This window comes from Mustela nigripes, chromosome 12 (assembly GCF_022355385.1).
Source record: "Mustela nigripes isolate SB6536 chromosome 12, MUSNIG.SB6536, whole genome shotgun sequence".
Classification (NCBI taxonomy): Eukaryota; Metazoa; Chordata; class Mammalia; order Carnivora; family Mustelidae; genus Mustela; species Mustela nigripes.
Genome location: NC_081568.1, coordinates 119,229,063 through 119,255,164, shown reverse-complemented (window position 1 = coordinate 119,255,164; position 26,102 = coordinate 119,229,063). Strand labels below are relative to the sequence as shown.

Genomic DNA, 26,102 nt, shown 5'->3' with positions numbered 1-26,102 from the left:
AAACACATATGGCAAAGGCCTTTCTTCAGTTGTTTTATTAACAAACGAGAATACATGAGCATGGGTGTTGGAAACATTATTTAAATGTGAGTTTTTATTATGGAGCTATAGCAACTATCTTGTGCTTATTATGGACAGATGGGCTTTTTTTTTCTGTCACACATGATTTTACTAAAGAAATTCATAACTTTTCTAGGGACTTCTCATTGTTAACATTTCATCTCTTAATCGTTCTAGGCTACTAGATGAAAGTTTTAAGGGAGATGTAATAAAAATTCAAGAGTTTCCATATATTCTTGGAGCTGTCGGCAGGAACCCGGTGGGATATCCATTGGCCTGGCAGTTTCTGAGGGAAAATTGGGATAAACTGATAGAAAAGTAAGTAGTGTCAAAACTTGTGCTGTGCCTAGAGTGGTCCATGAACCTGCATGTGTTTTAGCTTTGTTTGTTAAACAACAGTTAAAGTCTAGACGGATTTTTTTGATTGAAGAGAGCAAGTAGAGGTACTTAAAAAACTCTTCTTAGGAAATACAACACTTAAATTTAGTGCTAATGAATCTGGATAGTCCAGTGTTCCAGTCCATCTGGAATAATCCTTTTCCACACCCACGGACCAATCTCAAGGCCTCCTGTGCGCAGTTCACCCCAAACCGTGGGTTAGCACTTCGGCTTGTTTGTCTGTGCTCTTGCCTTGCTCTTGGAGCACTTACGAAGCCTCTACCACTTTCTTTTGGGTACTGAGTCATTTACTCAGCAGTAGGTGTATTTTTTTACAACTACATCTTAACACTTTTGAGGGTAGAGATCATGTCATGGATTTTTCATGCCTAAGCAGTTTCTCGTTAAATACTGTAAGCACATAAGGTGCTTAAAAACACATGCTGAGGGGTGCCTGGGTGGCTCAGTCACCTCAAGCCTCTGCCTTTGGCTCAGGTCTTGATCCCAGGGTTCTGGAATCGAGCCCTGGGTCAAGCTCCCTGCACAGTGGGAAGTCTGCTTGTCCCTCTCCCTCTGCCTGCCTCTGCCTACTTGTGCTCTCTCTCTGTCAAATAAATAAATTAAACAAACCACAAGTCGAATGAATCAATATTTTATGATACATCTTGACGATTTCCATTTCCAGGTTTGAACTTGGCTCAACTTCCCTAACCCATATGGTCATCCGAACGACAAGCCAGTTCTCCACAAGAGCACGGCTTGAAGAGGTAAAGAAAACTTAAATTTAAGCAACAATTAGCTAATAAATATGGGGTAGACAAAATAAGGGTGTGATGAGTTAGGAATGGATTTTGTCACTTAGTAGATATTCTTTTTGGATGCTCTGGTAACCAAAATTACTTACAAATGAACTATTGAAACCTATGCACTTCCCCAAACATCACAATAAGAAGCTTGGCTCTGCCATTACAAACCTTTGGGCTTAAGAAATTACTGGAGACATTTAATTCTGTATTTCTTAGGATATTAAAAGTGATCATTAGAGGTGTACATGACCTACATGATCATCTAGCATATTATGAATGAGGCAGGTCTGGAATCTTGGCTCTCTGCTATCTAGGTTCAGGATTTCTTGTTACTTATTTATATGCATTTTGAGAAATAATTTTAGGCAACTTACAAGGTCCATATATAAAAGAAAAGTGAAATAACAAGAAGCTGCATGATTGACAGAGGTAACTGTATCAGGGATTTATGCTGAGGATAATTTATTTCCATTGAACCCTAAATACAGCAAAGGTTCCTAGCAGTCAGGAAAAAAATGAGAAAACAGTATACGTCATTCTCATTGTCTAGGAAGAGGGAAGGAACCACAGAACATAAGTTTCCCACAAAAGCAGACTCTTCACTCAGTCCTAAACTTTGAGGAATTTGATGTCAAGGTCATTGATGTGCCCCTTCTATAAAAATGTTTCCAAAGGCATAGAAAAATTTTACAAGGCTTTTAAAAATAGGTTGCACATAAATAAAAGCTGAGAGCCTAATACTGATCTTTTTAGGAAAACTTCCATTGTATGTTCTGGTTACACCATGATAGAGCTTGATATGGGGAGAATGCTTTGAAAATGAGTAAGAAATGTCCCATCCCTTCTCTCTAGTTTTCATGCAGGCTTGTCAAATTAACTGGCACATAATCCAAGGTTGAATTCGAGTGAGCAGAGCTATTCTGCGTGATGATGGGGACCGTCAGGAGGTAGGGGTAGTTAAGACAGTTGTCCATAACCCGAATCTGTAGCAACAAAACATTTCATTTAGTCAGTTGCTCATTCCTTTGTTTTCTCAGTAGTTCTCTAAAGATACATTTTTACTGTAAGGCTGATGTGGATTTAGGTTCTAGGGCTATGGCAAGGAACAGAGTAGACAAAGCCTTTGTCCTCAAGGAGCTTAAATTCTGCTGGGGGAATAAGTTATACAGTGACCTACGTCGGGCTATGTGCTCAGAAGATGAATGAGGCAAGGTAAGGCGAGTGTGACGGGATAAGAACTTTGTTTTACGGGATGGTGAGGAGACTTTTGAGCAGGGACTGAAGGAGATGCAGGTGTGTGTTGTGTGTGAAAGGCCTGAGATATATATAGGGCATGGAAGTGATAAAAGCCCGGATGTCATCAGCAGGGAGAACGTTCTCCTGTGTAGGAGTCAGCCCGGAAGCCTTCTTGGCCTCCACATCCATGTCATCCCGGAGCCTGCCTGGCTCTGCTCCCAGCATCTCTATTGTATCTGTGCACTCGGCTGCAGTTACTCCACCCTAGGCCTCTCTCCGCTCTTATCTGGCCCACGACCAGAGCCACCTGCCTGGCTTCCCACTTGGCCAACACTAGACCATTTTCCACATTTAAATCTGAAAATAAGCCCATGACTGATCCTTCCTTGAAACTTGACCTGTGGCTATCTTGGAATAAATGCCAGACCTTCCCTCCCCACATGCACGCAACCATGGTGCCTGGGGTCTGGCCCACCTCTCCAGCCAGGGAGCACACACTGTCCCATGTCACCATCCTGCAAAAACCTCGAACCACTCAGCTGCCTCCTGCTCCTGCACCAGAAAGTGCTGATCCTGTCTCAAAGCCTCTAAACTTCTCTCTGCCTCGCTTGGGTCTGCCCCTACCTTGTCAGTGGAAAGGCTCGTTGAGTCCTTCGATCCCAGGTCACATGTCACCTTTCCAGGCTGCTCTGTGGAAAGCAGGCCACCTGTCCCAATCAGTCTTCCAACCTCCGTGTATTTTGTCCACGATAGTATATTAACAGTAGCTGTGTTGACTGCTGCTTGTCTTCCCAAGTAGAGTGTAAGCTCTAGGAGTCCATGGCTTTCTTGCCTGGTCCCTTGCCACCGCCTCCGTGTCTAGCACAGTAATTAGGCCAGAGTGATGAGGACATGTTAGAGGACATGTTCATGAAGAGATGGATGAGGTTGAGTCCCGTTACAGACTGAGGTTTAAGCTCTGCCTTGACCCACATTACATAACTACGTCCTCAGCAGTGCTCTGGGAGGGAGAGCTCATCCTTCTCTCACTAAAGAGGAAATTGAATCCCAGAGAAGTTAAATCATTTACGAAGGGTCAAACAAGTTAGTAGGATAAAACTTCCTCCCCACCCATCCCATCTCTGTATCACACTGCTGATTGCACAGGACTCTGAAGGAGGCAGGTTTGAATCCAGGGCTCATTTGGGATGCTGCATTTTCCAAGGTAGATGAGGGTAGGAGAGAGAATCTGGAGTCAGGAAAAGTCCGAGGGCAAGGCTTATCAGCTGGCTTGGTTACAGCTCTTACAGGTTTTTGTTTGTTGTTGTTTGTTGTTTTTTTTAGTGGTACTACTGTGTGAAGGGCTCCTTCAGGATTATTTCAAATAATTTGAAAATATTTAAGAAGCCATGCTTAATCATTAAAAAGTTAGTAAAATTGGGACCCCCGGGTGACTCAGTGGGTTAAGCAGCTGCCTTCAGCTCAGGTCATGATCCCAGCATCCTGGGATCGAGTCCCACATCGGGCTCCTTACTGGGCAGAGAACCTGCTTCTCCTTCTGCCTCTGCCTCCCACTCTGTCTGCCTGTGCTCACTCTCTCTCTCTCTAATAAATAAAATCCTTAAAAAAAAAGTTGGTAAAATTATCGATGTGACTGGACTGCTGAAAAGAACAGTTGTTCTCTGACCTGAATATTAATCTGGAGTCTGAGAGTCTGAAAGAGTGGGCTTAAGCTTCAAGCGAAGGCAGGACCTTGAGGCATGGTCTGCGTTCTTCAGGCGGCTACAGCAGGAGGGCGGGCCTGGAGCTCCCTGAAAAGTTGTATTGAGATAGTTTGAAAAAAAACCCAACTCATTTAAAATTGGAATTTGACCTTCAAAAGCCTGTTCTTACCCTTCTCTTTTTCTTAAACTTAAGATATCATAGCACAGATTTTTAAGGAATTAACTGTCTGGAATCCATGTTGAATAAATACTACATCTTGGCTTACACTTACTTCCTGTCTCCACAGTCAAAAATTTAAGGATTAATGCTGTGAAAACTTAGGGGGCAAGGTTAAGAACCTTTTAAGGTGAAACAATACTACAATAGTCCGTGCTGAGGCCAAACCAGACAGTGTCTCACATGAGCTTAAAGGAGTTAAGAAACCCAGCCCTGAAACAAGAGGAGGCAGCGCTCTCTTATCTCGTTAAAACCATGGGCAACTTGGTGTGGGTTTTAATCTTAGAGGAACAATACACGAATTGTGAATTAGGATAAAAAAATTGGCAACGCTTGGGGAATTACCACCATAACTTGCTAAGAACCCTTTTCCTCAGTGTTCCTCTAATTATCTGCAAGGCCAGGCCCATGGAGAAAGACTGCACTTGTGTGACCGAAACTGTTTTACTTGGCAAAGAAGAAACTGCACATTCTGCTTTTTAGACACCATGTTTTAAAAAAGTTTGCATCTGCCTGTATATAAAAATACATATTAATACACTCAAACCCTAATTATTAAACGGTACACAGTGAAGTCTTTTACAATCTGGCAACTGTGAATAAATAAAAAAGCTGCGGAGAAAAATAAAAATTTGACATCATGAGGCATGAGCTCATTTCATATAGCTTCTTAAGTTTATGTGTACATAATTGTATCCAGACCCCTGGCGCTGCCTGCTATGTAGAATTTTGATACATGCTGGAAATTTGGCTTCGGTTTTCTTTTAACTAGCCCAAACTTAGATTTCTGTAATACATTTTTTAAAACTCTGGTTTTCCTTACCAGGTAAAAGAATTCTTTGGCTCTTTAAAAGAAAAGGGTTCTCAGCTACGTTGTGTCCAACAAACAATTGAAACCATTGGGGAAAACATCCGTTGGATGGACAAGAATTTTGAGAAGATCAGGGTGTGGCTACAAAGCCAGGAGCTCGAACTGCTCTAACAGTTTGTTCCTTGCTGGTTCCTGTGATGTGTAATCGCTACAACGTTGTTGTCGAATGGGATTATTTTCAAATCAGAGATGGCGGTTTTGGCTCCACTGAAGAGGATTCCTTTTCCTTCTTCCTCCTTGGACTATTCCTGTGAAAAGACTGGTGACTAAATTGTCCATCGATGGGTTACTGCTACGGTGTCTTTTGATAGGTGTTGCCTTGCTCTGTCAACCCAGGGGGTGGGTTCCCGACTGTGGAGGAGTACCTTATTCCTTTTGTTTCCTTACACTTATGCCTGGTGCTTTCCAAAGTCCTCCCCATGTATGTGTGTCACCCATAAGCTGTTGAGTCACTGTCTTCTACAGACTTGTGAATAGTGCAGACTATTGAACAGTGAACGGTTGGATCGATGACGAAGCCGGTACGTTCCACCTTTCCGTTCCCTGCTGCAGGCCGAGGCTGACTTCTAGACCCATGTCCTCAGGCTTGTTTGCTCTCTTTTGGTCAGTCTCCCAGGAAGGCAGATGGGAGCCGGGGTAGGAGAGAGTACGGGGCGGGGGGTTTATTACCAGGTTTATTACCCTGGTTCCCTTGGAGGCTGCCTTTGGCTGACCTCCACTCAAGCTCGGCTCCTGAGAGGCAGCCCCCCCCCCCACCAGTCCTTACCACACCTGCCTTCTGGAAGCCGCTTCCTGCTCTCATCCCTCCAGGCTGAGGGAGGGGTGAAGGGCAGGCCTGGCTCTCACTGGCAGTACTTATGGGTTCCTTCCATCCTCCCCACACCTTTGTTGAGAAAACAAAACTTTATAGACCCTTCCTCAAATATAATTTGAGTGTGTGGTCTACTTCCTCAGGGACCCCGACTGATACTGTCCCTTTGAGAAAGCAGGGAGCATTCATTCAAGTCTAGCAGAGAAGCCTTTCATCTGAAGTTGAACCTGAGAGCTGTGGACACTTGGGTAGGTGATGCTGCTTCTCCCTGCTCCATATTTGGCCTAGCCTGTAACTCCCCAATAACTTGTTACTGGCACTTACTGCCACCAAGTTACAGCAGAGTCTCCCATAAATTATGTACTGTAAAACTGAAAATACTTATAATTAGCTTATGTGTGGACAAATGTATTGTCTCTGAAGCCTTTTATGAGTTTTAATATACTGCAAAATTTAGGATAAAAGAATGATCTGAAAAAACGTCAATGTGTTCCAAAACACTGTGGCACAGAGTGACTTCTGGACACCAATGTGTTTACAATTCTATTTTGGTATGTATTGTATGGTCCTCATGGTTTGAGAAATCAAAACAAAACCAGAAATCACTGGTAATTTCCACCCCCCGAGGGATTAACCTTTTAAAAGACATACAAAGCCAAAATTTCAATGTAAAATATTTTTAATCGTGGGTAATATTTTTGTATTTTCATTTAATGAAACATGGAAATGGTGGTTTTCATTTTTGGTCACCTGTGGAACCTCTTCTAATTTGCTTTTGTTGGCGAAGTCCATTTTCTAAATAGATATAATATTGCTACACCAATGTACAAATTCCTTTTTTTGTAATAAAAGTTGTCTTCCTGGTCTCTGAGCAGACATCTGCAATGATTTCCTCCTCATGAGACAGGTGCAAGAAGACGATGATTCTATAACTTAGTCTTGCCATCACTAATAACCAGTAAACACCCAAGTCTTGAAGCCCTTTGTGATGAACAAAAAGGCCTCTGTGGAGAACCTTTTCTGTTTACTATCACAAGCAGGTCTTCAGGCTTTGGATTTAGAAGTACTTGTATATAGCATGGGAGTCTGTAATACTGCAGCCAATTCCCTGCACACTGTCAATGCCAACAGTTTCACTTCAGAAAACAAAAGCAACCCCCCCCAACTTTATACTACCTAGTTAAAAGAATTAGAAATAGTTAAATCCCAGAGGAACAGTGTTTTTTTGAGTGTGTTCTCATTAGTGCCTTGGAAAGGGCTGTTTAGTCACCCTAACACCAGCTTTTATTTCCCAGATTTAGAATGATAGAATAATGCCGGCATCTCTCATGGGATAGATACACAGCTTTTAAAGCGGGTGAAGCTTGAAACCCTATAGGTATGTGCATGTTTTTTGAAGAGAATTAATTTTATGCCCCATTCTAAGCCGTTCTTTTGCTGTGGTTGCCCTCCCCCACCCTTCGACAGTATTAGTGATACTGAGTTTTAGTGAAGTCAGTTAAGTTCTGATAAAAACTTAAAATACCTGCTTGACAAGGCTGGTTTCTTTGGAAACAAATTGCAAATCAGTTTGACGACAAGGACCTGATATCTTTTCCTGCCTTCAGGACCAAGAAATAAAGATGATATTATTTATCAGAATCCCCTCAAGGCTATCAGTGCTAGGTTCGCAAACAACTCATTCCAGAAGATCTGAGAAACCCACGTCTAGGGTCTCAGAGTCTGGTTCTTAAATTACTGAGGGGGGAAAACCAGGTTTTTAAAGTCTGGATAGCTTTTTTTTTTTTTTTTTCTTTAAGTAAAAGTTTTTGTATTTGGTAAACCCAACTTCCATGAAGCCAGTCGGGATACAGTGCACAGACTAACGTGGCAATGGCTCTAAGCAAACAATTGCTGCTCTGGTTACGTGTGTCAGAAATGGAAAGCATAGCTTAACACAGTAACCCAAGTTCAAGGCATATGCATATTCTAAGGATTAGATTTTACTACTCTCAGAACGCATTATGTGGTGACACAGACGGCATTTTGCTTCTCTGACTTGATTCAAGTCTCAGTATCTTTTGTGCTGGCTCTAAGGGGCAGAAGCCCTAACCTCTGGCAAAAAAGGATACTGATGGCAGTATGTCCTGGTCTGTCCAGGTTATCTATTAATTTATTAGCAGCCCAAGAGGAGATAATGTGCCCAATGTACAATATTTTAGGTTTGACTTATAAACATTAACCCAAAGAAATCTCAAGTACAATTCCAAAGCCCAAGAGGAAATGGATCATGAGAAATCAGGACATTCGACATGTTCAAAGCACTGTTTTCCAAATGCTAACAACAACAAAAGAATTAAGTGCTAACTGAAAATACTAATGAGATTTACAGGCACTGTGTGTAGACTGTGCAAAAGTTTGCAAAGGTTTTTCCTTTTTTTATGCGTTGCTTTAAGAAACTATCAAATATATCTCATAGAAATATAAAGTTCCCGTCTCTCCCAACTGAAGGCATTTTTTAAAAATTCAAAGTTTATCAATACTCAGTACAGTAACACAGATGAACCACACAAATTCATTTTCTTTCTGGGAAAAGAATAACCAATGTTTAGGATATCAAGATTGGACAAGTAACACTGTCTAGAAGCCACCCAGAAAAATCTGCTCCTGTTCAAAGCTTTGTCCTTCAAAAGTCACCATCCACCAGCTGTAGATTTTATAGGCAGATACCTTGAAAAAGTCAAAAGGAAAAAAAAATCTAGTAAACCGTTTGATATGTAATTTTCTTGACATGGGCAGAGTCAATTTAACATTTACTAAAAGCACTAACAGACAACAGGGAATTTCCTGTAAGTAAACATGAGCATCTTAAAAAAATTCTAGAATTTAGAAAATAAAAAAACTTGTAATTTGGGTGAATATCTTTGGAATAGGTATAATAAGGATACCTCCCTTGTTAAAGGAAATACCTTACCATGGTGACAGAAACTAACCCAATCTAACCTACATTATTAATTTCTTTAGGCTTTGGTCAGCCAGTGGTCAGGAGGTTTGAGGGTTAGAGTAAGACCCATTCCTTGGTAAGAGGAATTACACAGTACGAACGGTAAGGGCTTTCAGCATAAATCGGAGTCCTTCATCTACATTAGTTCTTAAGTCACCATCAAGTAGGATTGACCACTTTTGTTCATCTTAGTTTTTTGCAATCTTTTTTTTCACCTTTGTTCCAGAAAACCCTGTAATTTCCACTAGACCATAAGGGGTACTGCTGTCTAGCCCACCATGTTGGTCTTTTGAGGACATGAGCACCCTAAGAACACTGGTCTGTAAGATGTCATAGGCTAATTGGGCTTTGTCACAGTAACCGGTAGTCACAAACATTTGGGTTTTGAAGGCTCGGCTAGACTTAGGCGGTCATTTTCTTTAGGAACCTGGCTTGATATTTCAAAAGACCTCATAATTATAAAATTATTATTTTTAAACATTGTAGTAGCCCATGATTTCATTTATTGCTTTCATTGAATTAACCTCTGGACACTGCAATGTGCATTTCATGCCAATAGTTAACAGAAAGCACGAGTAAGAAGCAGACTTGGTTTCCCTGCCTGTAACACAGGTCTATAGAAGGTACAGTTTTCATTTACAACAAACACCCAACTTACCAATAGTGTGAACTTTAACTTGTATTTTTTTCATCAGCCTTTAGCTTCTTAGTTTCCTCCTTCGCCTAAAAGGAAAAGCAGAATGATCACTGAACTCTTTCTTTCCTGGATAAAGTATCACAAAGCAGATCTATCAGAAGATGCTTAAGAAGAGATGGGCTTTTCTGAATTAAAGGGTCCAAAGATGACAGGTCAGTGGAGGAAAGTTAGATTAACCTAAGGATTTCCTTTTCATTTTAGCCCAAACTATGAATTATTCTCCTCCAAGTCTGTAAACTAAAAATAACCTTAGGCAATTTAAAATTTTTTACTCTAATTTTTTTTTTTTTGAAGGCTACGATAGTTGAAGAAAAACACAGGAATTCTTGAATGCTATTCATTCATTCTATAGTGATTTCTTTCTTACTTGGGGGCACTGTTGGGAAGCTAATCCACTGAGATACAAGTGCATGAGCAACTAATTATCAAGTCTGGTTTCCTATATTGATTACGGGTTTCACTCCATTTTGAGGTATAAATGGACATGTAATTAGTTTCAAGTGTACAACAAGGATTTGATATTTGTATATATTGCAAAATGATGAACATAGTACATCTAGGTATCATACACTGTTAAAAATGTTTTCCCCTTATGATGAGAACATTGAAGATCTCTTTTGGCAACTTTCAAATATGCAAATACAGTGTTATGAACAGTAGTCACTAGGTTGTACTATATATTCCCATGACTTTTTTTTTTTTTTTAAATAACTAGGAAGGTCTGTATCTTCGTATCTTCTGACCTTCACTCTTCTCACCCACCCCACATCCCTCTCTCCTATGGCAACCACCAGCGGATGAGTTTGCTTTTGTTTTTAGATTCCCCATAGAAGCGAGATCCATGTGGTATTTATCTTTCTTTGAATGGCTGACTTCACTTCACTTTATCATGATGCTCTCAAGGTCCATTCCTATTCTTACAAATGGAAGATTTCCTTCTTTTTTATGGCTGAAGAGTATCCCATTGTATGTATCCACACATCTACTTGGTCCATACAGCCACTGATGGCCACTTGTGATTGTATCCATTTCTAGGCTACTGTAATTAATGCTGCCATGAACAGAGGGGAGCATGTATTTTCCTAAGTTTTCCTTTTCTTGGGATAAATACCCAAAGGAAGAACTGCTGGATCACAGGGTAGTTCTATTTCTAATTTTCTGAAAAACCTCCATACTGCTTTCCTTTGTGGCTGTGCTAATTTATACTCCCACCAACAGTGTATGAGGTTCCCTTTTCTCCACACCCTCCCCAGCACTTCCTTCTTTTTGGTAATAGGTATGTATCCTAACCGGTGTGAGGTGATAACCTCATTGTGATTTTGACTGGCATTTCCTTGATGATTAATGGCGATGAGCATATATGCGTGGGCCTGTTGGCCCTCTGTATGTCTTCTTTGGAAAAATATTCTATTTGCCCATTTTTTAAAATCATGTTGGTTGCTTTTTGTTATAATGTTTTTTATACATTTTCAATATTAAGCCCTTGATAGATGTAGGATTTGCAAATATTTTTTTCCCACCGGGTCTGCCTTTTTTTTCATTTTGTTGGTGGTTTTCTTGGCGGTGGAGAAGCTTTCTAGTTTGATCTAGTCCCTTTTGTTAATTTTTACTTTTGTTGACTTTGCTTTTGGTATCAGTTCCATAAATCCTGGCGAAGACTAATGTCAAGGAGCTTACCACCTACGTTTTCTTCTAGAAGTTTTATGGTTTCAGGTCTTAAATTCAAGTCTTTAATAAACATTTTGAGCTTTTCAATGTATGGTGTATAAGTCGGGTGTCCAGTCTCCCCAACACTACTACAAAAACTTTCCCTTCCCCCATTGTATATTCTTGACTCCTTTGTTGTAAAATGACTTTATACATGTGGCCTCATTTCTGGGTTCTCTGTTTGGTCACCTAAGTGTGTGTTTTCATACCAATACCATTACTGTTTTGGTAACTGGTTTAAAATTGGGAGTGTGATGTCCCCGGCTTACTTATTCTTAAGATTGTTTTGGCTGTTCAGGGTCTTTTGTAGTTTTACAGAAATTTTAGGATTTTTAAAATATTTGTGAAAGTGCTCACTTCAGCAGCACATATACTAAAATATTTGTGAAAAAATGCCATTGCAGTGGTGATGGGGATAGAACTGAATCTGCATACTGTTTTTGGTTGTATGGACCTTTTAATAATATTAAATCTTCCAGTCCGTTAAGTACAGACGTTACTTACATTTAGTTGCGCCTTCAATTTCTTTCATCAATGTCTTAGAGGTTTTTTTTTTTAAGGTTTTATTTATTTATTTGACACACACAGAGAAAGAGATCAGATGTAGGCAGAGGCAGGCAGAGAGGGGAGGAAGCAGAGAGCTCAATGTGGGGCTTGATCCCAAGACCCCAAGATCATGACCTGAGCCGAAGGCAGAGGCTTAACCCACTGAGCCACCCAAGTGCCCCAATGTCTTAGAGTTTTTAGTGGATAGTTCTTTGAGCTCCCTTGTTAAATTTATTTCTAGGTATTTTAGTTTTTGATATAATTGCAAATGGGATTATTCCCATTTTATTAACATATAGAATTGCAAGATTATTATCAGTTTTGTATGTAGCAGCTTTACTAAATTCAACAGTCTTTGGTGGAATTCTTTGGTTATTTTGTATATATAATATTCTATCATCTGAAAATATTGAGTTTTACTTCTTCCTTTCCAATTTCGTTGCCTTTTATTTTTCTTGCCTAAGTGCCTAAGTGCTCTGCTTTTTTGACTTAACAGAATATTGAATAAAAGTGGTAAGTGGGCATTTATGTCTTCCTATTTTTAGAGGAAAGTTTTCAGCTTTTTACCACTAAGTATGATGCTTTGGGTCTATCATATATGCCTTTTGTTATGTTGAGGTATGTTTGCTATATACCAATTTAGTTGAGAGTTATCCTAAGTGAAAGCTGAAAGTTATCCATTGCTTTCTCCACTTCTTTTGAAATGATAGGATTTTTTCCCTTCATTTTATTAATGCGGTATATAGCACATTGAATAATTTGGGGATGGTGTACCAGCCTTATATCCTTTGAAAAAATTCCCACCTGATAATGGTATATGAACCACTTAATACTATTTTGAGGATATTTCAAAAATCTATGTTCAGCAGAGATACTGTCTGGTGATTTTCCTATGTCCTGTTCTGGTTTTGTTTTCAGGGTAAAGCTGGCCTGTAAAATGAGTCTGAAAGTGTTCTTTCCTTCCCTATTTTTGGGAGGAGTTTGAGAAGGACTGGTATTAATTATTCTTTGAATACGTAGTAGAATTCTCTAGTGAAGCTGTCTTGTCCTGAATGTTTGGGAGGTTTCTGAGGACTGCTTTAATCTCCATGGTAATTAATGAGTATTACATCCTGCTTTCAGTCTTAGTAGGATGTAGGTTTCTCTCTTCTCCACGGTCCATTATGTTGGCATGTAACTGGTCATTATGCACTCATTGCCATTCTGTTAATTGTTTTTTGGCTGTTTTGTAGCTCCTCTTTCCTTTTTTCTCTATTCCTTTGTGATTTGATGGCTTTCTGTATTTGTAAGCTTATATTCCTTTTTGTGCATTTACTATTTTTGCAGTTTTTGTGCATTTACTGTTGATTTACTAAGTTTACATATGACAACGTTAAAGTCTATTTAAAGTTGTTAAGAAGTTTGCCCTAAAGTTGTATATTTTTACTCTTCCCACTATGTTTTTTTAACATCCATTTTACAAATTTTAACTTGTGTACCCCTTAATGGATTATTATAGTCTATTTCTACTATTTTTGTCTTTTAACCTCCATACTGGCTTTGGACGTGACTGATTTATACCTTCACATTATTCTATATTTTATTATATATTTACCTTTACAGTGATATTTGTTCTTTTACAAGTTTTCCTATTACTAAGGAGCACCCTTTATTTTCAGCTTCAAGAAGTCCCTTTAACCTGGCTTGTAAGGCGGGTTTAATGCTGATGAACTCTTAGCTTTTCCTTGTTTGGAAAACTTTTGTTCTCCTATTCTGAGTGACAACTTTGCTAGGTAGAAGATTCTCCATTGAAAGTGTTTTTTTTGTTTGTTTGTTTTTGTTTTTGTTTTTTAATATTGGCATTGTTAACAGATCCCGCCACTTGCTCTGGCCTGCAAAATTTCTGCCAAAATCTTCTGATAGAGACAAATGATTTCTTTTCTTTTCTTTTTTGCTATGTTGAAGATTCTCTCCTTGATTTTTAACTTGTGATTTTTCAATTATAATGTTATTTGGTGTGAGTGTCTTTAGTTTCCTCTTTTTGGGGAATTGTATGGATGTCTGTTTCCTTCTGCAGGCTAGGGATTTTTTCAAATAAGTTATTTCTTCAAATAAGTTTTCTGCCCCTTTATCTCTTCTCCTTCTGGGACCCTGGTAATATTAATGTTCGGCTCCTTGATGTTGTTGTCTGACAACATCTTAACCTATCTTTATTTTTTTCCCCCATTCTTTTTTCTTTTTATTACTCTAATTGATGAGTTCTGCTATGTCCTTATGTTCACTAACCCTTTCTTGTGCTTCATAACCCATTCAGTGTTTTAGTTCAGCTACTGTATTCTTTAGCTCTGTGACTTCTGTTTGGTACTTTGTCATTATTCCCATCTCTTGTGGAAGTTCTGTGCTCATCCATTCCTCTCCCAAACTGGGTGAGCATCTTTTTCTTTTCTTAAGATTTGAGAGAGTGTGTGTATGGCAGGGAGAGGCAGGGAGAGAATCCCAAGCTGACTCCCTACTGAGCATGGAGCCCGTGGGGGTTGACGTCATGACCTAAAACCAAATAAGAATTGGAAGCTTAACTGACGGAGCCACCCCTGGTGAGCATCATCTTAACTATTATGTTGACTTATCAGGTAAATCCCATTCTGTTTTTTGTTTGTTTTCCTCCTGAGGTTTGATCTTTTTCTTTGATTTGGAACCTGTTCATCCACTGCTTCATTTTCCTTGACTCTGTGTTGGTTTCTCAAACAGACAGTAGTAGTCCTGAACCAGGAGATGAACCTTATTATTCAACCCTGCCCGGGCTCTTGGTTGTCTCTCAAACCTTTGTGACAGGCTCTTAGACAATTTTCTTTTTAGTGGCTCCTGGTAATTTGAGAGTGTGCCATGATCTGTTAGGGTCCCAAAGGGGAGAATCTCTTGTCAGCATCTAGATGGAAGCTGACTGGAAGCTAACGCCTTACACAGCATCATTTAAAGAATGCACATATAAACAGTCCTGTGAGACCACAATCTAAGTCCTGCTGGCTTGCCAGAGCCCAGTGATCTGGGGGTCCTCCCTTTGGTGGCAGTCAAAAAAAAACTAGCTCTCCAAATGAATATATTAACTACTTTCCAGGAGATCCTGATAACCTGAAGTGAGGCAGGTGGAGACTAGAAAGAAGGTGTCCACCACCCTCTGTCTTGCCAAGTATTTGAACCCCCAGACAAGTGCTATGTAAGATGCCTGACCCTCGGCCCAATGTGGAAGATGAGCCATGACACTTTCACAGAAAGTCTGGGTGCTTCTCAATTGGATGCCTCCATGCTGGACTCTGGAGCAGATGAGTCTGTGTTCTCAGGCCCTTTCTCTCTCAAATGCAGGTCTTAAAAGGACAGGTGCCTAATAAGGGGTTCAAATCCTTTGCTCCTCAGGAAGAAGCTGTGGGTTTTGAGTTCCCTTTTGATTACGGGTCACGGTTCCTGGGGTTGGGTTTATGTTAAAACTATTCCTGTCCTGGGGCACCTGGGTGGCTCAGTGGGTTAAGGCCTCTGCCTTCGGCTTGGGTCAGATCCCAGGGTCCTGGGATAGAGCCTCGCGTCGGGCTCTCTGCTCAGCAGGGAGCCTGCTTCCCCCCCCCCACACCTTTCTGCCTACTTGTGATCTCTGTCTGTCAAATAAATAAAATCTTAAACAAACAAACAAACAAAAACAAAACTGTTCCTGTCCTGCTTCCATTTGGGATGTTCTCATTTGCTAGATGAGTAGGAGTCACTCAGCCAGTTTTGGGCTTTTTTTTCATAGGGCATTGTTGGATATGTACCTGGAGATTGTCCACAGGAGAAGGTGAGTTCAGGTCTTCCTAGGTCACCACCTTGCTTCTTAGATTTTTGATGCAGCAGGAGTATGGTTTTTAAACTATAACTTCAATTTCTCATTATAGTCAGAGGATCATAGTACTAACCATTTTAACTAAATTTCTATGTCCTTGGAGTAGGAAAGGATCTAGAAGTTGTCTCACCTAACTTGCATTCTTGCCTTGAGCATGTGGAGTAATTTTGAGTAACAGTTTTGCTTCATTAATGCCCAGCTCTAAGAAACTGGACCTTATAACTTTTTTAGTAAGTTTTTAAGTAATCTCTACACCCAACATGAGGCTTGAACTCACAACCCCAAGATCAAGGTTTTCAGCTCTACCGACTGAGCTAGCCAGGTACCCTTGGACCTTGAAACTTCTAATCAGTCATTGGTCTTAGTACATCATTTTACATGTTGCTCTAGAAAGTAGAACTAAGAGTTGTCCTTTCAAGGTGGCATCTAATGAATATTCTGGATCATAGAAACCCTCGGATCTCCTCTAATTCTGTATGCTACTTCCATGTCCTAAGCTTTATACCAACCCCATTTCCTGGCATTATCTCCCCCACCGCTGCCACTTAAATATGTCTGAATTTGATATGGTTTTTACAGTGCATAACATCACATAAATTGCTGACTTTTTTTCTTAATGGCATTTTTTTTAAATAACTGGGGATTTACATTTAATGAAACATAGTACATGAATCTGAACTGTCAATGTGTTATATACATAGTAGTGATGTGGGTCTTTAGAGGGGGGAAGGTATAAAAAAATTCACCCTTCCCAGTATTAGCCAAAGGCTTAATCTATCACAGGCTCAACTCTTAATGCTCCAAAGCCAACTACTGAGAGATCAAGTAAACGAAGGATTGATAAGGACCAATGAACTAGCAACCAGCAAGTCATCACTGATCACAGGCAGGGCTCAAGCAGAGGAAGCAGGAATTACAGGTGTCTTAGGGAGGTGAACTTATGGAAGGAATTGGGCTGTAGGCTTATAAGTTGGAGAACTGCTTTTAAAGTGGGGAAAACTAGAAAGTTTATAATACAAGGACAAAGCATCAAAATGAACAGACTGAAGAGAGTTGATTATTGACCACTCAGACAGAAGGGCCATATCAGGGCAAGGAGGGGAGAGGGTTTCCAGTGGGAAGGTTGGTAGAGGACTTTTGGGATTTCGTGCAGAGTGGTCTCAATTTTCTCCATGAAACTGAAGGCAAAGCTAGCTGCGCACACTGGCAGGCAGTAGCTGGAACTGATCATGGGCTACCACAGCTTGGTGGGCATTGCGCACCGTAATACTTTGTGTGACAAGGGGGGGGAATGCAAGGAACTTGAATTGGGTTAAAAATGATCATTGAGGGGGGCGCCTGGGTGGCTCAGTGGGTTAAAGCCTCTGCCTTCAGCTCAGGTCATGATCCCAGGGGCCTGGGATTGAGCCCCGCATCGGGCTCTCTGTTCAGTGCAGAGCCTGCTTCTCTCTCTGCCTGCCTCTCTGCCTACTTGTGTTCTCTGTCAAATAAATAAATAAAATCTTAAAAAAAAAAAAAAAAAAGATCATTGAGGGGGCATCTGGGTGGCTCAGTGAGTTAAAGCCTCTGCCTTCGGCTTGGGTCAGGATCCTGGGATTGAGCCCCGCACTGGGTTCCCTGCTTAGCAGGTGCCTCCTCTCCCACCCCCGCCCTGCCTACTTGTGATCTCTGTCTGTCAAATAAATAAACTCTTTAAAAATATTATCATTGAGATTTCTAAAGGACCACATACTTTAAGTCTCTAGAACTTCAATTTCTTTAGCAAGATGTACTCTGGCATATACAGTGCTTAAACTATTAAACTACTATTTTATTCTGAATAGATTCCAGTTAGAAACAAAATGGATAAAAGGATAAATGCCACTCCATGAAGTTGCTACATTGTAGTAATATTTAGAACCGTTTACCTTGGCAGAATCCTTTGCTTTCCCTCCATTCTTGGGTGCTTTGGAGCTGGGAGCAGTTCTCTTGACTCTGTCCTAAAGCAAAGGCAACGTAATGAGGCCATTGTTATCATCAGTCCATTGAGTGCAATTAAATAATGGAAAACTTTCAATATACATAGAAGTGTTTAAAGGTAGAAAGTAAAAAGGATTAAAAATACAGAGGAAAACGTGGGTCACACTGATATTCTGCCAATGTCCACGAGGACATTTGCTCATGAAAACAGCTTGTTTCTGTCAGTACTGGTTTTTATGTGCAAACAGAGCAAGGATGGGATACTCATTTTCTGTGTTAAAGAAAACAAATTTAATAGCAGAAATTATCACAGAGAGCTAGAGGCAAGTTTTCTATAAAAATAAAGTCCTGTTTGCTAAAAAGGCATTATTTACCCAGGAGTCAGAAGCAGGATGCTGAGGGAGTTAGGAATTCAATCACCCAACATGAAGGGGACTAACAATTTAGTGATTGGGAGAGCTGTTTAGTAAGAGCAAAACAAGAGCAAACAGATCTCCACTATTAATTGTTCTGAAAATGGCCATCAAGTGCACTCAATTCACTTTTCTATTTGATTTATATAAGGGTGTATTTACAGGTTAAAGGCCACATACTTTATTTTCATTCCTCTTTAATCACTTGCTCTGAGCACCTACTCTGTCCCAGGAATTTTGCTAATGCTGACCACAGCTGCTGCATAAAGTGCACCACTCCCTGGTATAATAAACGGACCAATTATAGCCCCGAGTACAGGAGAGCCCTTCACTGGGTGTGGGCAGGGAGAAGCAGTGAGTGTGCCTGAAGGAGCTGATGCTTGACCTCGGCCCTGAGGGACAGACGGGCAACAGCCATGAGAAGGTGCAGTGCAGGTGGGGGCTGCTCTCATCTTCAATGAGCAGAGACAGCATTATTGCCCAGCACCAATAGTGGGGCCATCAAACACGATGGCTGTGGGGAGGGTACAGCGACATGAAAAACACTTACGAAATAATATTAAGTAATGTATTAGATATGGGCTTGAACTTATATTACCTAAAGGAATGTATCACAAATACACACTTTAATATTTAAATACATATAAATATATAAGTATATACTACTTTAGTTATATATATATATTATATACACATTAGATATAAATTACATTACATACAAATATATAATGTATCATAACATATATATACAGGAAAAGATAAATATGCCCAATCATGTTGGCAGGGTAGTATAATTATGCATTTTTTCAACTTCTCTATGGCATCACTGAATTCGTTCTGCAGCCTCCAGTTCTAAGTAGACACAGAAAGTCCATATGAAGAAGCAAAGTACCTCGGCTGTGTTTGACGTTTCCTTGGGTGCAGGACAGCTGTCAAAATCGCCTGAAAGAGCATCGATGGGGTCATTGTCATCTTCAGGTTTCTGAGATATTAACAGAAATAACCGTGAATAACCAGTGAAGAAGCACAAGGCAAAAATTCCGTAAGGGACGTTTTCCCCCATCACTGAAAATAAGGTATTAAAAGAAAAAGGAAACCTTGCTGACATTCCTTTCCTCAATTTAGACGTGAAATTCCTTACAGCCTTCCTTCCTTCTCTTTTAACAGTTTGCTTAGTATTGAGCCTCAATTGTTCAATCTGAAAAGATGGGTCTGTCTAAACATGCTCTCGTGAGGGCTGGAAGAGAGAAATCACACACCCTACTCATCTTCGCATAGTACCAACCCCAGGGCAGGCATTCAATAAATTCCAGATTTCAGCTAGAATGAAAAAACAAAAACAAAAACAAAAAAACCATTGTTTATGGGAACACGGCTGCTGTGGTATTTACCTTTGAGTCCTTGGGTTTCTTTGCAGGTGGCTTTGCTGGTTTGCCCTTAAAAACAGGTAGGTTACTGGTTAGACATAGCTCTTTGTAAAGGTTTCCCTAGACATAGCTCTTTGTAGACTCTCTGGTCTGATGCCTACCCTGAGATGTGCAGGAAGTGATAAATCTCGAGTCTGGTCATGGAAGTGAAGGAAACAACTGTTTAGGAACTTCCTGCCATCATGTGTTAAAAATTCAACTTCCAATATTACAAGAAGTAACTCGTGTTTTTTGTCTTAATTATAAAAGCTTATAATACGTTGGAAGCATGTGAGGGGCTGGGACGGCATACAACTTTTCTTCAGGATTACAAGTGTAACTCTGCGGGGACCTTCCCCATCTTCAAGGTCAAGGACGTTAAACGGTACCTCTCCCAGGGAATTCAAGCAGGGTCAGATAGCACTACCAAAGCAGGGAGGCTTCTAGCAGGATGCAGAATGGCTACCTTCAGGAATACAGAATGCAAGCAAGGAGAATTCTCTAAGAGACACTGAAGAAAACACCTCAAGCCCAGGAGTGCTCAGCCCCACCACCAGCAGTAGAGAGTGCTCAGCCCCACCACCAGCAGTAGAGACTGGGAAGGCTCTGAGGCTTCCTTGCTTCTCTCTCAATAGGTGCAGAACGGGTGATTTGTCATCTTGCTGACTTGCAATGCAGAGCTAAAAGCTGAGGGTACAGGCCCACCTGACCTGAGGACAACTGCCTGCATTTAGAGACAAAGGGCCCAAGACCTGACAGAGTATCTTTAGATCTAGCAGGAGGACTTGGGATGGGGAATCTGGTCTCGCCTGTCTTTACTCAAAACAGTGCTACTGGTGGTATCGTGCATTAAAAGCATTCCTTCATGTCACATTTTTATGCTGTTGTGAAAGTGCGCCTCCTCTTCCTTGCAAGGGAGATCTGGATGTACGAAGCTTTGTGCTGTCTAGCCAACCTCAACCTCGGCCTTCATGTACCTCGTTGTCGTTGTCCAGGAGGTGCCTGTACTCAGGCGGGATGGTGTCATCTCTTTCTCCCAGCTTGTCTCTGTGTTCGGCTTTAGCTCTTTCCTGAAAACATGAAACAGATTGAATATTTGCTCCTTCACGTAGACAGTACTTTCTAAAACCTAGCAGCCAGAACTTACCCTACTTTCCCGAAACAAACACTCTATTTTCTAAGTAACAAGACAACAGGTAACTTCAACAGACATGACTTGATGGGGGGAAAAAAAAGTGAACCTCGGTGCTTCTACACATCCATCTGTACGTGTGGATTTCTATCTGTAATTTAAGATAAATGATGCAATATCTGTCCCTAGAAACCATGGAAAGAAAGAAAACCCAACAGTATAAGCTATCTTTGGTCATTATGTGAGTTTTTTAGATAAAAAGATCAAGTCACTGTATTTTGATATTTAGAGAGGAATTATTTACCACTCTGACATCTCAGAGCAACCCCGAAGGACCAGCTGGCACAGCCAATCTGAGTGAGTGTGCGAGTGTGCTGACTGCTTGAGCTGGGGCGGGGGGCGGGGGTGGCGGGGAGCACCTGCTGTTGGAAGCAGCAGCTACACCACCTTGCATCCTCACCTCTCGGGGGCACATCTGTCATAGATTCAGAGACATACACTCCACACCACACCCTCTCATTTGTCAAATACAGGTCAAGTTCACATCAATGATCCTATAACAGAATGAAGACCTAAGGATCCTTTGAAATGCCCTGGGCCATGGATCTGGCTGGTCACTTAGTTCCTGGTTCCAGGCTAAACGGACTATTGTTAGCATGGACAAGCACTTACTGATGTGCTGGGAGGTATGTAGAGCTAACAGTGTGTGCCTTGCACACGTGCCTCTGCTCAGTAGCAACCATTGGCCCAACGCTTCATTTAGGGCTTTGCACGCAGAGATATGACGGCTTAGGAGACTCCTAGGGAAACCTCTGACAAACAGGGGAACTGTGCCCCTACAGGCACAGATTATGTCACCCTAAAAAATGCATGCATTTCTAGATGATATACGTGATAGTGCTTTTTGCCAGATCCAAAGACAAGTGAATATGGGAGGAGAACGTAAAGTAAAGCTATACTCTCCCACCATAACTAAGTCTGTGTTCCTGAACAGGACATTCTGCCCAAGCATGTGCCCTAGCATAGTCCTCCTGGAGGCAAAAAATTCAACAGACTACAGAGAAGGAAAAAGTGAGCATGAAGTTATCCAACGGTTCACTAAAACTCCCCAAGTTGGAAGTGCTTCCCCCCCCCCCCCGCCTTTTATGTGCACAGTAGGATACCCTATGCTACAAAAACCTTTAATTTCACTTATATATTTTTTACCTTGACCTTATCCTCCATTGGTTTGTTGTCGTCAGGATCAGGCTGCCTTTGTCCTAGACTGTCCGAAAGTTGGTCCAGGGCATCGTCTAGTTCTTTGTTGTCGCGCTGCTAAAAAGCCAATGTCAATTAGTCACTGCTTAGCCAAATAAATCAGTCCTCTTAGTGGCCCCAACGTGGCCACTAAGAATTCCATAAACTCCACGAGACTTTCATTTGGGAGATGGGCAGACCCTTGGATGGTGCTCCTCATCTTTCTCTCTCTACACTTGCATGGGCCTGTCTACCTACCCTCTACCTACCCCCAGATGCTTCTTTCCCCTCAAAAAAAAAAAAAAAAGTCCCCTCCAAAAAAAACGGGGAGGGGAGGGGGTGTTCCTGGCCTGATGTGTTAGAAAAACCTACCTTCCTATGCGTTCAGTGTATGCAACACTCCCGGGGACAGTCTGATGTCCCAGAAAACACAGGATGATGGCTGATTCCCACATGTATTCATTTAAGTTAAGACTGGGTTTGTGTGATGTCTTAATTCAAAATATTAAATGAAACTAGACTTTCTGGCAGGAAATAGAATGGGAAAGGGGTCATCCTGATTCATACTGGTAAAGGGCACAGAGGCTCGGGATTGCTGAAGTCCACCCCTGCCTCAGCCAGCACAGAGCCCTCATGTCTTAAGGACAGAAGGGTAAAAAGCAGCCTGGGTCGTGATGCTTCTTCCTTTCTGTGCACGGGCACTTTCATCATTGTGGGCAGACACACACATACACAGGGCATTTTCCTGGTCTTAAGTGCTTCGTTGGAGCCCAGGATAAGAGCTAATCATGGTGGAGCTCCCCACGGCTGAGTCTGGACTTTGTCATTGGGGCCTCTGGATACTTTCAGATGATCCTGAGGCTGACCCAACAGGAGGAAAATTCATGCAGAATCTCCGACTAGAGCATTAAGCAGGCTTTGATGCTACATCAAAAGGAAAGGAAGCGTAGCTGACTTCACTAAAGCCACTTCATCTCCATCTAGCAAATGAGGCACTTGTTCTTATCCGAAGGAGATGGGGATCTGGTTTAGGGCGATCTCTTTGATGTGGTGTGGTCTCCTCGCCTCGATAATGTATAATTGGATACTGCGCAGAAAATTAATCAAGGAAGTCTGGAAAAGCTTTGGTCCCACAGAATTGCCTCAGGACATGTAAATAATTAAAACAATCCTGATGTTGAGGATTTTGTATTGCTATCATGAAAATGACAAAGTTTTCCTGGTATGAATGGGAGGGAAACTACTCTAATAGGACATACTTGAATTTTTGGGAGGAGCCCAAACACTGAGCAATTCCATAAAATAAACCTGAGCTTCAATAATGGGCCATGTTCATAGCATGCGTCAGGAAAAATATAAAGAGGAGAAAATAATCAGGAAAGCTAAAGAATTTGTCAAATCTAATAATTCAAATATATGCACAATGCACGTTCCAGCTCTTTCAATTCTAATAAAGCAACAGTAACATTAAGCTCCTGGACTATGTGTAAAATACTTCATACACATTGTTTCATTTACTTACTTCACATATTCTGTCATCTCCCCAAATCACCAGTCTTCTCTCTTCTAGGTGCTTGGTCTTCCTAACGATTTTGTGTATTTTCATATACTCTAAGGCAAGGGCCCTATTTTCTTTCTTCTTATTGTTGTTACTATAAAAACCTATTTCGAAAATGCTGCTTACCTTAGCATCAGGGGGTAGGCCAGCAGAGTGTGTGGTAGGAGCTGGGGTTTGAGAAACCACTTCAGAGATGACAGCAGAAAGGTTAGCGTCTTCAAATTTCTTTGTTAAAAAAAAAATTATACACACACACGTATATAATACAGTACAGCTCATATATACAGGTCAGTAATGTTATATTAAAAACTATGCCTGTAATGCCATCACTTAAATACGTTTTTTTAAAGATTTTTTTTTTTTTAATTTGTCAGACAGGGCGGGAGGGGAGGGAGGGAGGAAGTGAGCAAGCACAGGCAGGGGGAGCAGCAGGCAGAGAGGGAGAAGCAGGTTCCCTGCTGAGCAAGGACCCCGATGTGGGACTCGATCCCAGGACCCTGGATCATAACCTGAGCCAAAGACAGATGTTTAACCAACTGAGCCACCCAGGCGTCCCTAAATACATTTTTTTTTTTAAAGATTTTAAGAAATCTCTACACCCAGCATGGGGCCTGAACTCACAACCTCAAGACCAAGAGTCATAGGTTCCACCAACTGAGCCAGCCAGGAGCCCCTTAAATACAATTTTTAATACAGCTTTATTACTATTTATTCCCTTCACCCAAATGGATGCACAATAACACAAATCTTAAAAGCAGTTCTTGGGGCACTCTAATGACTTAAGAGTTACATGGTGTGTTGACACATTTTTTCAGTGTACGTTTTGGTTATCTGCAGTTTTTCAGCTTCTTCTTCATAATTGGTTGCTCTAATTTTTTTTTTTTAAGATTTTATTTATTTGGGGCGCCTGGGTGGCTCAGTGGGTTAAGCCACTGTATTCGGCTCAGGTCATGATCTCAGGGTCCTGGGATCGAGTCCCGCATCAGGCTCTCTGCTCGGCGGGGAGCCTGCTTCTTCCTCTCTCTCTCTCTGCCTGCCTCTGCCTACTTGTGATCTCTCTCTGTCAAATAAATAAATAAAATCTTTAAAAAAAAAAAAAAGATTTTATTTATTTGACAGAGAGAGATCACAAGTAGGCAGAAAGTCAGGCAGAGAGAGAGGGGGAAGCAGGCTCCCCGCTGATCAGAGAACCCAATAAGGGGCTCAATCCCAGGACCCCGAGATCATGACCCGAGCCAAAGGCAGAGGCCTAACCCACTGAGCCACATAGGCACCCCTCTGTGTAAGTTCCAACAGTCGTTCTTTTTATGGTGCTGGCTCTACCTTGCCAAACTGTCCTGCCTCTCTGGAGCTACTAGAAATTCATACTGTGAAAAGCAATAAATGAGCAGGCTTGCTTTCTGTGGCCTCCCTTGCTTCAATCAGATATTTGTTACAAATTTATAATTCTGATACAAGGTATATAATGATGTCCCAGTGTTGCTTTATACCTGGTATAGGTTGTGTGGTTTTAGTGTTATTATTTTTTTCTTAATGTTAAATAGTATATTATTCCAGAATCTTTCTGAAATAGGGATTTATTCTCCTTTAACAAATATATGAAATCCTTTACGTTAATTTTTCAATTTTTTCCATTGATCTATAGCTTTGCATTCTGAATCAGAATGGAATTTACCATCATCATATAACTCAAACCCTACATTTTCCTGTTTTTATGCATGATTTAGCTTTTCTAACATATTTTAGAATACTTTTATTGAGTTATATGAAGTATGATTTTAAGTTAAAAAATTGACTTACAAAATGATTGTAGGGATTTGTTGTAATTCTTTAAAGACATGGAGTCAGACCATTGTAGATGTTTTAATTTCATGTTCTCAATTTTCTGCTCATCTACTTCTCTTTTCTTTAACATCTGACGTCTTATATTATTTTCCAATCTGTTACTGATGTACAACACAGCATGCACAATGGTATCTACAAACATGGTATCTAGAACCAGAATATCGACAAATGCACAGATGTTCCTTTTTCATACTTGTCATTTATTTTTCAGGTGTTGTTCTTGATTCTTTGTACACCATTAAGCAGAAATGACAATAAAATCAACTTCTTATACTTTTGTTCTAAAAGAAATGCCTCTAGCTTAATTCTGAATATTTGATTCTTGAAGTTAAATAGATACTCTTTAATACATTAAGGGATTATCTACTTTTTAAAGGTTTTTATTTAAAATATAAATGCATGTGAAATTTGAAATACATCTTTTATATGGACATTACTGATTTTTTCTCTGATACCCTACTATGCTATATGGATTTCCCTGCTATTAAATAAATCTTGAATTTCTAACAGTGGTAAATAATTACTTTAAAATTCTATATTCTGTTTGTTAAAAATTATACATCTACAAATTTAAGTGATACTGTATTAATGGTATTTTAAGATTAGGACCATAATTACTTATAGAAGCAACTATGTAGGCCATGTTTTTGAGAACATGTTTATGTCACATGGGACTATCTGGTATTAAACA

General features: G+C 40.6%; 2 protein-coding genes across 13 annotated transcripts in view; one reads left to right on the top strand and one right to left on the bottom strand.

Annotated features, from left to right (window-relative positions):
• Positions 1 to 6,953, top strand: part of ERAP1 (endoplasmic reticulum aminopeptidase 1) — a 40,572-nt gene extending 33,619 nt beyond the window's left edge. For all 4 annotated transcript variants that reach the window (XM_059418268.1, XM_059418266.1, XM_059418265.1 and 1 more), the window contains 3 exons: positions 238 to 378; positions 1,124 to 1,205; positions 5,227 to 6,953. In XM_059418268.1, coding sequence (XP_059274251.1) covers positions 238 to 378; positions 1,124 to 1,205; positions 5,227 to 5,382 — 379 coding nt within the window. In that variant the 3' untranslated portion in view covers positions 5,383 to 6,953. The remainder of the gene's footprint in view (positions 1 to 237; positions 379 to 1,123; positions 1,206 to 5,226) is intronic.
• Positions 6,954 to 8,198: 1,245 nt separating this feature from the next.
• The window catches only part of CAST (calpastatin), a 113,132-nt gene continuing 95,228 nt past the window's right edge, over positions 8,199 to 26,102 (bottom strand). For 6 of the 9 annotated variants that reach the window (XM_059418270.1, XM_059418269.1, XM_059418275.1 and 3 more), the window contains 8 exons: positions 23,693 to 23,791; positions 21,979 to 22,086; positions 20,618 to 20,710; positions 19,626 to 19,670; positions 19,127 to 19,216; positions 17,770 to 17,841; positions 9,724 to 9,788; positions 8,199 to 8,791 (listed from right to left, as the gene is read on the bottom strand). In XM_059418270.1, the coding sequence (XP_059274253.1) occupies positions 9,738 to 9,788; positions 17,770 to 17,841; positions 19,127 to 19,216; positions 19,626 to 19,670; positions 20,618 to 20,710; positions 21,979 to 22,086; positions 23,693 to 23,791 (558 nt within the window). In that variant the 3' untranslated portion in view covers positions 8,199 to 8,791; positions 9,724 to 9,737. The remainder of the gene's footprint in view (positions 8,792 to 9,723; positions 9,789 to 17,769; positions 17,842 to 19,126; positions 19,217 to 19,625; positions 19,671 to 20,617; positions 20,711 to 21,978; positions 22,087 to 23,692; positions 23,792 to 26,102) is intronic. The other 3 variants (XM_059418272.1, XM_059418271.1, XM_059418274.1) reach the window with 2 other exon arrangements.